The 15,260-nt window shown below is 39.6% G+C and overlaps 1 protein-coding gene across 2 annotated transcripts in view; it reads right to left on the minus strand.

Annotated features, from left to right (window-relative positions):
- tle5 (TLE family member 5, transcriptional modulator) overlaps positions 1–15,260 on the minus strand; it is a 33,444-nt gene that overhangs the window by 6,269 nt on the left and 11,915 nt on the right. For both annotated transcript variants that reach the window (XM_007558754.2, XM_007558753.2), the window contains exons 2-4: positions 11,037–11,125; positions 7,130–7,193; positions 2,780–2,824 (exon numbers count right to left, since the gene is read on the minus strand). In XM_007558754.2, the coding sequence (XP_007558816.1) occupies positions 2,780–2,824; positions 7,130–7,193; positions 11,037–11,125 (198 nt within the window). The remainder of the gene's footprint in view (positions 1–2,779; positions 2,825–7,129; positions 7,194–11,036; positions 11,126–15,260) is intronic.

A 15,260-nucleotide genomic window follows, 5' to 3' on the forward strand; every position in this document is an offset into this window, starting at 1 on the left:
GACGAGGAGAGAGAGAGAGGGCCTCCTAACAATCATTAGACATGCAGAGCGCGGTTCCCCATCAAGCGCTCGATTCCTACCCTGCTCGTCATTACACGTACAATCTCCCTGACATCTCTAAAATGTCTCTGCGGGACTCGCTCTGTGCCATCTATGGAGCTTCCTCTTTTCAGTGCCCTTTGTACTATCTTGTTTTTTTTTTTCCCTGCTAAGCTTCTGTTTTTTTTTTGTTTTTTTTTTTATCAAACTTGCCATCATCTCTATTCCCAGTGGGTCTCTCCTTTAGATATTTCTTTATGACTGCTACTTTTTATTGAATTACGTCTTTCTTGTTTTCCCTAAGCACTACTAGAGCACTTAATTACTAAAAAAAAAAAGTGTCTTACACAAAAAACTGGACAATATACAATCAAAGCATGAAAGATTTGCTGCTCATAGTGTGGCAGTGGTTGGATCTGCTTCTTTTGATCGCTGTGCTTTTAGTCATCCGGAATGATTTCATCTTTTGTGATATTGAACTTGAAGAAGAGTGAAAAATACGCCTGAGTTGATTTAAAATGTGTTTAAAGGAAGTGTGGAAGACAGCCCGGAAAACTGTAACTCTACACAGACTTCCTCTGCATTCTGGTTTTGTCTTCGGACGACCTTCAGTATTTGAACCATGTGGGACTATTTCCTGCCAGATGGAAGTGTATACATGACACATTATCATTTTTTTTTTTTAGAAAAATACATTTCTAAATGATTCATCCCTTCTCAGCTATTGTAAATACCACAGCTAAATTCAAAACAGATGCATGTCGAATAGTTTACGTAAAGATTTTCAAATTTACTGCATTTCATGAGGCATTACTATACTTTTCTTATCTGAATATTGTAAAGACACTTTCCTTTGTCAACATGCTTCGACATATACAATCAGACAATGCACTTCCACAAGGATCCAACTAAATCTTTTAATTTCCATTTTCTAATCGACCTTTCAAAGACTAAGATGGGGTGTAGTTTTGTTTTTAAATGTAAAAACATGTATAATACAGTACATTCAACTAAGATGAGATCTCTGTACATTTTTATCATTTTAGTTCAGTATGTAAAGTATTTTAAAACTGATTTCTCATTTCCCCAGTTCAGTCCACACTTTGGAGCAATCAAATACAACGAAAGAAACATCTGTCTCAGATGTTTGATGCACGGACTAAAGTAGTAAATCAAATGAGTATCAGAAAAAAAAAAAATAATAATATATATATATATATATATATATATATATATATATATATATATATAGACATATATAGCTTTATTTATTTCTACCAAAGTCTCAGTTTCATTTCTAGCTCAGTCTAGCTTTTTCTCTCTAAGAGAAAATGAAAATGTTCAGAGACGAGAGCAAAAAAAGCAAAAAAGCAAAAAGAGTGGAGAGGCATATTCTGAATTGAGAAGTGATCTAGAGGGCGCAACTGTGAGCAACTCACAATGTGTGAGAAAGAAAGAAAAAGAGGGAAATAGAGATGGCGGTGGAGAGAGGGAAACGAGGAGGAGGAGGAGAAGGAGAGGGGAGACTGGCTCTGCACAATAGGCCCAGACATGAATGCTCCTCGACACTCGTTTCCACACATCCCCTTCAATTTCAACGCTCTAATGGAACTAGCCATTCGCTGCACCCACTCATACTGGGCACAAAGGAACTACGCACATACACACAGACGCGCGCACACGCACACACAGGGGCACAGAACCACAATAGCACACAGTTATTCCTCAACACGTGCCAGAAATACACACATAAATTGAGGCACCGATGAAAGAGGGCACACTTTCCCACACACACACATACACATACGTACACACACACTATGACTTGTACTTGCAGTCTCAACCCACACACTGACTTTTACTTTTTATTTTGGATAGCTAATACAAAAGTACAAGAACAAATATACAATGCCACATGCACAAAAAGAAAAAGAAAAAAAATCTGATGGGGACATGCACAAACACACAAGAATTGCTCCACCCAACTTGTGTTTGTGAATTTTAACCAAGCACACACACAGCTTTGAGTGCGTGCGTGTTTGTGCATGTGACCAGCATGCATCACAGTGGCCGTCTTGGGCTTCCAGCGTCTGAGAGTGTGTGGGTGCATAAATGTGAAGCTCTTTAAATCATGGAAGCTGCTACTTTCTCTGCATGTGCGAGTCCATTTGTCAAAGTGTGCTGGCTTCTGCCAATAAGCTTGTCAGTGTGTACCATCAGTCATAGGGATTGAGTGTGTTTGTGTGTGTGCAGCTGGAGACGAGGTCACCGATAAGGCCTGGCCCTTTGGAGGCCAATCGCTCTCTCCCACCTACAGGCTGAGCATAAATTACCGGGTACTCCTCCAGCTTGAGCCAAATAAACCGATACGTAAACATAATCCTCTCCTCGCTTCCAGCCTAAATCAAGCACCGACTACAGTTCTAAAGGCGTCCACCAAACTAATATTTCTGCAGAAAATGATTGCGATAGTGGAGAAATGCCATGACTCCCAGCTTACGGATTTCTTTTGATGCTTGTTGCTCCAATTCGTTTGCTTCAGGTGGTTTAAAAGACTTAAAAAACAACATTCAAATAGTGACTCCAGCACTTATTTTGCAGCAAATTAAATGGATTTGGAAAAATGGAGGCATCCTGGTACACAAAATGTACATAACGCATCTCATGCAGGTAACATATTTCATAAAATAATGGCAACATCTTTAATGCAAAAGCCGATTAAGATTTAAAATAATCATACCTGTTTGTGCATCTCGATATTCAGCCCGTAGGACATCTCGTAGTACTACAGAGAAAGCAAAAAAGCAAAAACAGCTTTAAAAGTAAACAGGCACTTAAAGAAAATCAGGTAATTTTTGCACATGAAATCAAACTTCAGTGACTGCTTGTTGCAAATCAAGTTTGTAGTTATTGTAAATTTGGATTCCAAATGTACAATGCATTTGTTAGAGTCTACTAAGGTTTCTGAAAGCTGTGCATTTACATTCCTGCAGGTCAATAATTATGATCCTGTTATTTACAATAACTGCTCAGACAAGTTAGAATGGTTGGAGGAACGCCTGAAGAATAAAAAAAGAGGATTATAGACCAATACAGTTTGTGAAATTGCACATGGATGTAACGGTTATTCAAAACAAATTGCTTAATCATTTGAAATTGTAGCACCTAGGAGTAACTTCAGTGAGACTATTATAGTAGCAGTTTAGCAGCCTGTGGCATTATTGTGAAGTAAGTTTGTCCCACTCCTCGCTGTCCTCCATGTAGAGCCGTTTCAAACCACTTCACGGCATCTCAAGAGGATAAAGAGCTGCACTTTAATTCAGCCAAGAGCTGAATCATTTCTTAATTCTGAGCCAGTCATCTGGATTTCCTGGTATATTCTTAATTTTCTTTCAGGTTGCAGGTTTTGGTTCTATTCAAAATTTTTTTTTACCCTCAAATGCACTCTGACACACGATTGTGATGGATTTTACGATGCTGGGCTGTGTTGCTACTACTCCAGCAAAGTAGCTTCATCCGGGACTCTTCCAGCACTTTGTTTCACAGTCGGTAGAAGGTAATTTTCCTTGAATGATGTATTAAAATGTTGTCTGTTCTGATGTTCAAGTAATTAAATTTTAGTGCAACTTATCCCACATGTCCTACTCTTCATGCCGATTCGAACAAGATTCAATAGGGCCTTTGTGTTTTCCTTAAAGAGCAAAGATCTTCTCCTTGCACACCTCAAAAACAGTAGAGAGTCTTTCCACGTCATCTGTAGCAAGAGCCTGACTGGAGACTTCTTTTAGCATCTTCCAGGGTTAACTTGCCTAAATGGCAAGACGGACGAGTTGGTAGTTACTTAGACTGTCCTCCACTTGGAGACAGCTTTCCGCACAGAGGAATGACTAACTTTAAATTGTATTGCAACCTTTTTAAATCCCTTGCCGGACTCAAACCATCACAACATTCTTTTGGGAGGCAGACAGCTCTTTTGATCTCACCATGATGTTCACACTTACTTCAAATCTCATTCATAACAATGGGTAACAATGGCCTTATCTTTGAGAGCTGGCGTGATGCACCTGTGGGCAATTAGATATTTACATGTCCACGTCATGTGGACATGTAATAATTCATCTCTTGGCAGAAATGTCTTGACAGAAGGGTCTTTTCTTCATTTTATAGTGTTTAATCTGTCCAAATATGTTAAAACACCAATTTTCATAAAGTTTCCCGAGTTTTTCATGTAACTGTTCGTGGCATTGCTTATTTGAGGATGTACTGGACAAGACCTTGGTATCAGTCAACGCCCGTTCCTAAATGGCTGGTTGGTAGATGGGACAAAAAGTAGACAGAGGCATCATTAGTTTAAAGTGAATATATAATTTTAGAGTTAATATCCGACCAAGTGCTGTTTTACCACAAAGTGAGCTGAACTCAAGATGACATGTTTGAAATCTTAATGTTCCATATCAAAGAATTGGATGCCACAAACATATTTAAACAAGAGAAATAAAGGAACAGAGAAAGAAAAGGAGACGGCAGAAAAAGAGCCTCCTTTGTGTGAACGTGTGTATGTGCGTTCCCTGTTAATGAGAGGGCCACCTTCCAGGCGTCAACCCTGTTAATCACCCACTCTGTCTGCAGGGGTCTGCTTCTGTCACTGGAAAACAAACAACACACTTCCCTCACTGACGCAGACACACACATACACACACACACCCACACACTGATGTACCTCAATTGCTCTTTCACACATGCACCGATGTTTTCAGTGCAATCTCATGCTGACAGGGTCTTGTGCACGTGTGCAAGAGCGCGCGCACACACACACTAATCCTTCTAAACAGAAACACACGCGCACGCACATACACACACACACACACACACACACACTGTATTCTGCGTAGCTGCCCACGAGGAAGCTCCCTAAAGTAATTACAGCACTGGGGAAATGGAGGTGCTGCCACTGGCCGGGGGAGTGGGGCAACCTGATATGCTATTAGAGCAGAAGAGGGGAGGTGGCTGTGGGGATACAAGAACGGGCCTGCCACTGATGGATTGGAGGTGTGTTTGAGCGTGTGTGTGTGTGTGTGTGTGTGTGGGGGGGGGGTTCCTGAAATATTGCATTTACAGTTTAATTTTACAGAAACATTTTGAGCAACAAATAAGAATGATGGCTACAACTCGGGATACATACAACCATACACAGTCCTGCAAAGGTTGTTGTGCCATAAATACATTTTTCGTTCAGCCTGCAAAGCTGCCGATGGGCGTTAGAACCTGTGGAAACACTGCATACCACTGGATGGCTTTTTGTGCCATAAGATATAATCATGGTGAGATAATTAGAGCTCAGCTTTTTATTGTTCATAATCACCGCATTGTTTTCTCTGCCGTTAATCATTCATTCTAAAAGTTGATAGGTTATCATACTGCAGCTAGAAGTCCACCACCAAGCTAAACTTGTGTTCAAATATATCACTACATGTTCTCCACCAAAATATATTTATTACGAGCTTGTTTTATTCCAAGGGACCTGGATCCACATTTGTCAGGCTGTTACCTGGTACTATTATAATTCAAACCAAAATAAAAAATAAAAAAAAACATCAAACTGCAAAAATTCTGAGTCATCTTCTTTGATCTGCTTACACATAAACACAAATAAATTAACATGTTTGTGCAGAATCCCCTCTGATTCATCACTAGAGGCAGCTGCAAGTTGCATTTCATCCTACAGAGCACCACAAACATACAAGTGCAAATTGGTGAAAAAAAACTATTTTCCTCCAATTACTTTGTATAGATATCATCAGCCTTGGGGGCCAGGAAGCATTCAGCGGAACATTTTCCTGACCATTAAAATAGAAACTTGGGTAATTGGGGTAAATGCCTTTTTACAAGACTTCTAAATGCTTGAAATACTTCACTATGATAAATTACCTAAAGTTATGAAGCATACAAAGTGCAATGGAAAATGCAATTTAAAAACAATTTAAAAAAAATCTTCCATACCTTTTTTCGAATTTGAGAATTATTGTCAGTTTTCAAAGCTATATGTTCTGTACGAAAGGCTGATGATGAGTGTGTAATAAACTATGTGCCTGAAAGAGACGCACAGCAATTGTGTCTGCATTTTGCGTCTCTCTGTTGGCCTGCTGCTGATGGAGAGAGCAGTGCGGCAGCACAGATTAGATGAGATTAAAGGTAGTCAGAGGATCAATTAGAGGCAAAACATCAGACGGCAACACAGCTATGGCTAGCAACAATGAGATTAGCCCCAAGGTGGAGCAGAGAGCAAGCAAGCACATCTTTGTTTGTGTGTAAACGTGTGTGCAGAGAGAGGAAGGCAGGAGGAGATGGACTCGATGGAAATGAAAGGAGCTGGAAACAACTTACCCCTAAAACACATTTTAATCTGAACCTAAAAAAGTTGAATATCTCACAACAATGCCATCTGCCAGAGACTTTTTTTTTTTTTACCATAAGGGCTGACGTTGGTAAATCTAAAAAAATATTTTTAAAAATGGGCATGAAAAGTACATCTTTTAAATTTTTTTTTTACAAAATATAAGTGACTGCAAACATGTTGGTCAAAGTTTCGTTCTTAAATGGTCAAAAGCCATCAGAAGTTGCCAAAGCAGGGAGACTAAGTGAACCAGACTGAGGGTCACCAATTGACAAAACTCAATGATCAAAGTCTACTTGGACTCCTACCGGAATATGTTTGTACCGCAATTTCACTTAGAAATGTTGACTCTTATGACTCGGACTGAATTTGGGAAGAAGGCTTTTATTCACTCTGCTCCTCCTTTATGGTACTTGATTGACTGAACTCATCTTAGTTTACTGCTTTTAAATCTAACCTACAAGTTTTTGAGGCCGATTCCATGTCCTGTACCTGTTTTCTATAGCTTGACATTTTCTTTTAAATGTTTATTTTTCTGCATTATATTTGTTGCTGCTTCTTAGCTAGGATTCCCTTGAAAGAGGGTTTTTTTTATCCTTGAGGGATAAATGTTTTTTTGTTTTTTTTACCCTGATGAAATAAAGGTTAAATAAAAAAAAATACTGGTGCAGAATACTTATGCTTAGGTTAACTTACCATAATATAATGGCGCTGCATCTCTGACTTCTCACTTGCTAACTTGTCACATTCAAGCTTCAAACTGGGAAAAGAGAGGGAGAAAGAGGGGAACAAAGTCAGCTTGTTATTCAGCTCGACAGTCGTTCTTCTGAAGTGCTGACACCAGGTGACTTTTCAAACCCCCTTCATCATCATTACCTATTTCACTTTCTTTCACCACTCTCATTACTTCCATCATCACTAAAACCCCCTCCTTCATTTTCATCATTACCAGCGCATTTTCATCATCTCCTTCACCCAAATAATCTGGATCATCTTCGCCACTCTCATCATCACCATCCCCTTCAGAAGTCAGTGGCAGCATTTCACTATGGATGACAGGTGCCGATTGGCAGGAAGGGGTTGAACTAGTTCTGATTCTCTGAGATAAACCTGTCCTGAACTCCAGGATCTAGCTCAGATAAAATATGTTTCCTTCTGCAGGGACGAGGCAATGAAGTACAACGCCTGAGAGTGGTGTTATAGCATTCCCTGCAACCCAGACCCAGTGACAGCCATTAACTGCAATCATGTCAACGCTGTTGTCATGTGAGGCGGCGTGACAAAGGGGAACACGTCAACAAGTCAGCCTCATTGTCAAATAAAAATGACAAAAACAGTCCCTACATGGTGCCTGACTGAGGCATCCAGTTAAAACCTGCCAGTCTCAGAGGGCGTCATTTATTCCAAGTTATTGGTAAGGCTTAACCAAATACGCAGAGACATGGTGGAAAGGTTTAGATTCGAGATAAGTCTGCAGCGAGCTTGATGGTGTGTGTATATTTATGCTGGGATGTTCTTCTCAGCTGTCTACACGAATGACAGCTCGATTACAGAGAGCGCTGGCTGAGTCTGCATCATAAATAGTCTTAACTGGCAGACTGAACATCGTGTTGCACTCAGCCAATGATGTGCGCTCATTCACTGTGCCGCTCCTATAATAATCACACCAGCCTCTGTTATTTCAGATCTAGTCAACTGCTCAGTCTTTTCTCAAAATTTGAGTTTGTCATTAGGGATAGAAAATATTTAGATGCAAACATGTTTGCCTTGCTTAAAACCAGACTGGAAGCTCCAGTTCAACATTCTGCCAGAGCTTGCATTGAATTCTAAGAATTATTTTCTTTACATTTTCTTTCTGAAAAAAAAAAAAAACAAAAAACAAACACACACACACACACCCTATAATTATATAGTTGTAAACATCAGGACACCAAATTAAACAAGTTATGAGGCACATGTCAGACGTAAGAAGTCAGGGAAGGATGATCATTAAAAGTCAGAACACAGCAAACTGTGCACTGAATTACTACAGCGTCATGAATTGTTTTTATTTTATTACATATGTAGTTTGGCAGTTTAGTTAATTTTATTATTTAATCCTAATGATAGATAATAGCACTGTCCAATTTTTAAAATGCATTTTGTGAGATTTTGTTTCTCTTCTTTTGAATTACAAGGTTTGGGGAGTTGCCCGCTTTCTTTTTGGGCTAAAAGACAAGTATCTAATAAATATGATAGGAATTTCCCACATGAAGGTTTGCAATCGTATGTGCTTTTAAGCACGGCTGAACCCAAAGCAGCAGAACCTAGAGGCTGTTGAGAACCGGTATCCATTGACGGCAGAGGAATTCAAATCTGTTTCGGTAAGTGCGTTTACGAGTTCACTGCTTTAAGAGTTTATTCATTTGAAATGAAGCAAGAGAATAACGTCGTCACTAAGAATCTTAGAATGATGGAAATTTTTACGACCCAAAAATCTGAAGGCCACACCTCTCTGATTAACTAAAATGCTGGGTGGGGAAAAAAAAAACAACTCCAGACTACTAAAACACTTCAAGTGTAGATGAGGCGTTTACTGGTGAATGTGAATAAAAAGTTGGTTCACATCGTAAATTAACGCTCGAGTCATGGCAGACAATGCTAAGCCTAAAAACACTGAAACGGGGGTTGGATCCACTCCTGTATTTAGTGTGAGTGATAATGATGTTCCTTTGCCTTTTGAAGTGTGCGAACAAGCAGTGTCCACTTTCCCAAAATGCTCCCTTTGACACCTACATAAAAATCTTTCTGCTATCCCCACTTATGCGCGCAGGCCGTATAACAAGTTGTCATGACAACTGGCGTCCTCTCTGCCAGCCTGCCATGGATTGGCTCCGTGCCTCCTCTGATTGCTGCTCAGCAGCCCCAGGGTCTGCACCGGCGTTGTCAAACGACACTTTGATGGAGTTTTATTGCCGCTTCTTCCGTCTCTAAATCGCTCCTGCTGTCATCTTTATTTTGATTTATGTATTCCCTGATCTATTTATGCACGTGAAATTGGGGAGGGGAGAGGCGGCAGGGGGGGGAGCAGGAAGAGTCGAGGGGGTGCGGGGGAGAGAGGAAAGAGAAAGACAACGACAAGTACAATGCTTCGTACTATACCCAGGGGAGCGCCTGCGGTACATTTGCCTTTTAGTCTTCAGCAACAGACAAGCAAAGCGCAGCAGTAGAGCGCTACAAAGCTTCGTTTGTGGCTCCCAAGACCCCCCACCCCATCCCTTCTCCTGAGTCAATAGGCACTGTATGCATGTTCTGTATGCTGAGACAAAAGAGGCATTCTTTTAACTGCACCCTCACTCTCTGAAGAGGGTTAAACGGTGCTGCTCGCTGTTATGGGAATAACAAAAGCAAAGGCAAGGAAGAAGATACGAAGGGCGTTAATGCAGCTTCAGAATCCTCTGCATAACAGGAGTGATCAGACCACAGCAGGGATTTTACACACAATACGCTGGGCTTTCATGTGCCTTTGAGTGTCTGTACCTGGGAGAGCCAAGTCTGTGGAAGGTTCTGGGAGGAGATGTACACAGGAACAAACCAACCTGCTCCGGAAGGAAGATGGGCTTCAAAGTCTCCTTTCCTTACAGAAAGTTGATTTTTTTTTTTACTGAGATGCAGACCCTGTGGCACAATCCTCTAAAGGACAGCTATCAAACAGATGGATGAAGGTCAGGACTTTGGAGGCATCTCATACCTCTGGAAATGTAGAAGTATTTAAGCAGTACAGAAAGATCAGTAGCAAGGGGAAAACGGGCCTGATTGAGGTGCGAGTCAGAGAATAATGTTTAAGCAATCGGTGCTGCAGATGGGTTGAACCTAGACTGTTATTAAACTTCTTGGCGTAAAATTACATCTTGAACAACCATACAGGCAAGTTGAATTATATATACTAAGGTGACCAAACGTCCTCTTTCCCCTGAACATGTTCACTTTTCGCGTTCTGTCTGACGCATCCGGAGGGCTTTCTTTGATTAATGAAAATGTCCCGCTTTTTACCATTTTTCATGGAATACGAGAGCATTTACATACGATGTCCCCTCTCAGTCCCTGTCTTGAGCTGCTGCCAAGTGGGTGTTTTTAGTCATTCATTGACAGAACGGACAGTGTAGGCTTTAATTGAGAATGTTTGAAAGCAAAGACACAATTTGCATTTTTATGTAGTTTTGAATAAATTCAAGCACTAAGGGGTTAAGCGTTTGCTAGAAGAAATTAAATCTCTAAGCATGGTAATAGGTCTTTTATTACTCTGAATCTGATCTGAAGACATTTGAAGATGGAGAAAATGAATGTGTTTGCAGAACAGTTACTTCTGCATCTTTCTGCCTACAACGCTCATGCATGTTATTAGCTAGATTTGGAGTCAGATAAAGCTCAAACATAATCACTTGACAAAATAAAAAAATAAAAAAAATTAAAAATCTCTATTAAATCTAACCTCTGGCCAAGATGAAGTCATTACAGCAACAGATAACTGTAAAATCTGTTTCAGTTTCATGTAGAAAAAATACATTTGTAAGGCCAACATATTTGTGTTTGTGACCATGTGAGTGCATGTCAATATGTTCACCTGTGATATTGTGCTTGAAGAAACTGGAACTCATCCTTGATCCTGTCACAGGAGTCAGAGGTTGTAAATTTCAGCTGCTGCGATGAGGCCTATCAAGAAGACAGACAAGAAGAAAAATGTGAGGCCTAAATGCAGGAAGCTGCTGCATCATCATAAGACTTCCACTGTCCTATGATGATCCTATGATAGATTATGAGTCTAATCCACACACAGCCATGAACAGTGAAAGACTGATTTTAATGCACACCTAAGTTGACATTTCTAATGATAAAGTTGCTATTTGTTCGTGGTTTGATGACACTGTCACTTTTCTGGTGCTAAGACATAAAGCCAGCTCGAACAACATGTAAGGATTTGCAGCAGCTTATTGATTGACACTTTAAGAGTTAATCAAGCCTATAATTTAAGTCCATTTGAAATTTTCTGATAAAAGTCCAATATTCAGTTTAGGAGACAACAAGTAAACCTAAAGCAGAGTCATCAGAGAACATGGACAGTGATATGATCATTACTAAATTAATTCAGTTCTCACTTAGACATTTTAAAACAGTATACAATCTGACAGCCTAAACATACCGCAGCTTATTCTTGTTTAATAAATACAATTAAACACATTCTAAACACACAGTGAGCTACATCACCAGTCAATCACTTAGCCTGGATGCAGTTTTTAACCCTTATTGTAATTCTGTTTGCACTACAATTCCCCAGAAGCAGTTCACATAGAGCACAGCCAGTAAAGAAAAACAAAATCTCATTACATTTGTATTTGTCAGTGATCTGCGTTATGGGACAAAAAAATAAAAATAAAAAAAGTAAAATCATAACTTCAGGGAGCTCGCTGTTAGGATTGACCTGTTGCTTCATGTCTGATATGTTGCTCAACTTTTTTTTTTTTTTTTCCCGTAAACAGGCAGCTTAATCTAAAAGGAACATCTACGTTACAATTACTTTAAGTTCTGTGATAACATTTACGTGGCTGGGGTTTTATTTTTGGGGGCGTTAAAAGTTTTGAATAAGTTCAGAATAATTTCCACAGGTTTATTAGATAACCAGATCAGACAAAGCTTTCTTGTTGTGAAAATTAAAAATGTACTTGAGACTTTAATCAAATAATGAAGTTACTAAAAACACAGTGACAACCGAGATCGGACCTTAACGAGCTAACCCCACACATCAAAAACGTCCATTCCACGCAAAGCAAACTGTTGCCTGGAGACAAAGGTTTCTGTGGTACAGCAGGAAAACCTGTTCCATTATCTCTGAAGCCAATAATGCATGGACTAAATTCAACAAACAGCTCGGCTATACGGGTCTCTGCCACGCAGAGCCTGTGTCAACAAAAGGCACTTGGCAACGGAAAGCTGCACCACACACACTGTGCTGAATTAGTGCTCGTTTCAGGTGTATGTGTCCAGCCTGGCCATTTTCCCAGAGGGATGTACTGATGCACAAGATATGACTAACCCCCCATGAAGGGTATTATATGAACATTTAAAATACCAACGTCTGAATCTTTGAGTCTTGGCCCTAAGGTAGCTGGGCCAAGTAGGTGGATGAAAGCTGATAAGAAGAGAAAAATAAAACAAATATTAAAGGATCAATAGCCATTACATTTGGAAACTGACGAGCACAGATACATTGTCAAACATAAGATTTGTTTAGCAACCTAATATGTGATGCTTTGGTGTAGTTTGGATGTGTGAATATTACTGGAGACAATTATGTAGAACTTTGTGCATGTCCACTTACTACATTCTTGGTAAGGAATTTGATGCCTATCTAATCTTTTTAAGAAACTGTTTCGGACACAACCTGACTTTCCAGGTGCGGTAACATTTTTCCTAAAAATATCACCAGCGCTTGTTGCAGGTTGGGTTGTCAAAATAAGAAAAAAAAACAAAAAAAAAACAAAAAACATATTTCGACAAAGATGTACCAAATGATTGACAGTCGGGGTTGAAAACCAGCCACCAAGTCTGGCTTACCAATGCTGAATTTAAAAAGTCTGCAGACCACAGCTTATCTATCCAACTCTGAAACCAAATCTGATATCATCTGTAAAAGGTTACTTTGGGTTAAGCTTATGAAGGACGGTCCTTTCCACTTCAGAGGCAACCTGATGCGCATCACTTTTCATCTACCCTGTCAACACCTTTCCTTTACACTTTTAGTTTGGTACTTCTGATCGACTACATCCCTTCCCCTTAAGGGCAACAAGAGCAAAGGATATTTTCCCCATCTGGGAATAGTGGTTTCCAGTAAGTGTAACCACATCAAAGAAAGTTGTTGGCAATGGACAACATCTGGCAGCCTGGGGTAACCAGATAAATGTTCAAACTTGACCTTCCACCTTAAAAAAAATACCCACATCAAAAGTCTGCATCAAAATAGTAAAATTTATATATATAGATTAAAAATTATAACCACAAAGATATCCAAATTTGGTAGGGAGGTAATTTATGTGCAAGACTAAGGAAGTACTGTTGATGGACCATCTTCCAACAGGTTTGTGCGCTCCATTTTTGTCCCTACAACAGACTGAGTCAGCCTCCTTGTTCTGCTGCTCACCAAACAGGACAACCAGTTAGTTTTACCAGGCACAAGCAGTGTTAAATAAAAACACAGCATGAAGGTTAATTGCCTCACGGTTTCCCTCCCAGATGAAGTCATTAAACAAGCTATTACTGCCATTAACTCTGCATTTTTTAAACATAGAAAGTAGTCCTGGATCAGTGGTTCTGTGTTTTTCTCCCCATCTCTGCTCTGTCTTCTCAAAACCCAGTTGGTCATGGTACATAACTGCACACCATCAGCAGGATATTGCTGGATGTACATAAATCTGTGCTTGAGATTAGATTTGCTGTGAATTAACTGGACAACAAAAAGACTTCAGTCTGGTACCCGAGTCTCAACTGGCCCCATTCTTTGAAGAGCAATTTTGTTTACAGACTTCAATATCCATTATTTGTTGTATTGTTTATAAACAAATACATATTTTAAAAATCCAAAATACATATGTGTATTTTGGATTTTTAAAATACACAAGCAGTGTATTTTGGATTTTTAAAATATCTTCCAGTTCCAATATTAAATGTTTGTTAGAATGATTGTTTATGTATCTTTCAGACGGTGTACTTCCATTTTTTCCATTACCAGTGTATTAATTAAAAATAGTCCCAAAACAATATCATTTATTGGAATAACTTTTGGCACAATTTATTGTCCAGCAAAATGTGTCATCATGACAGGATTAATGACAAGTAGATTGGTGATTGGAAAGAAATGTAGTCTCATGAACTACATATTGCTTATCATCCCGTTTTGTGAGCCGGATGCGCCGCTACAACACATATTTATTTAAAGTTGCTAAAATCTGTGGTTTCTAAATAGCACATTAAGAAGAAACTTAGTGAACAATGACTAAAAGCAGTGGGTTTTACCTACATATGTCCAGCTAACATTTTTTGCATACCAAGCCGACTTTGCTACACAATGCTAACAATGTTTATTTTCTTCTCCTCTTCAGTGACGAAAAACAAGAAAACAAGGTGCTCCACAGGGGCCTGAGAGGGCACAACAGATGGATGCCCATAATGTTAATGAAATACTGCCGTAATATTGAGACACATGCCATCTGCTATGATAGAAAAAATAGGCTGCATGCTGCGTTAGTGAATATGCATCTGTGTAAAAAAAAAAAAAAAAAAGGATAATCATATGTGCAAAAGCTTTCTTTAGTGTTCCAAGGTGAAACCCCACCCCCCCAAAAAAAACGTTGAAGTCACTGATGAGGTGTTTTTCAGGGACACATTTATGTGAGTTAACATCTGTTTGAATGTGTTTTAAGTTGTATGAATGGATGCAAGAGCAACAAAGATTCAGTGTTATGAATCATACAGAAGGATATGAGATTTCCACCCCCCTCACACACACGCACTCCCTCATATGTAAAATTTGCAGGGCTCACACGCACACAAGAAAAGGCACACGCCTGGCACCTAAATGTAGGACGATCTCTAATTTGATTCCACCCTGCTCCTTTGAGACGTAATTAAAGCATTAAAAAGCTTTGTGGGCTGCTGAGGCAATTGAGACAGTCTTCGGCGAATAAATGGGATTCATCGTTTCAGGAAATTGCTGCCCCACCCCCATCCCCTAAGCCCCACTCACCCCCACACACAGACATGCACAGAGAGCCTTTCTGGCCTCATCATCTGGTTC

The sequence above is a fragment of the Poecilia formosa genome, unplaced genomic scaffold (genome assembly GCF_000485575.1).
Source record: "Poecilia formosa unplaced genomic scaffold, Poecilia_formosa-5.1.2 Scaffold98, whole genome shotgun sequence".
In the NCBI taxonomy this organism is placed as follows: Eukaryota; Metazoa; Chordata; class Actinopteri; order Cyprinodontiformes; family Poeciliidae; genus Poecilia; species Poecilia formosa.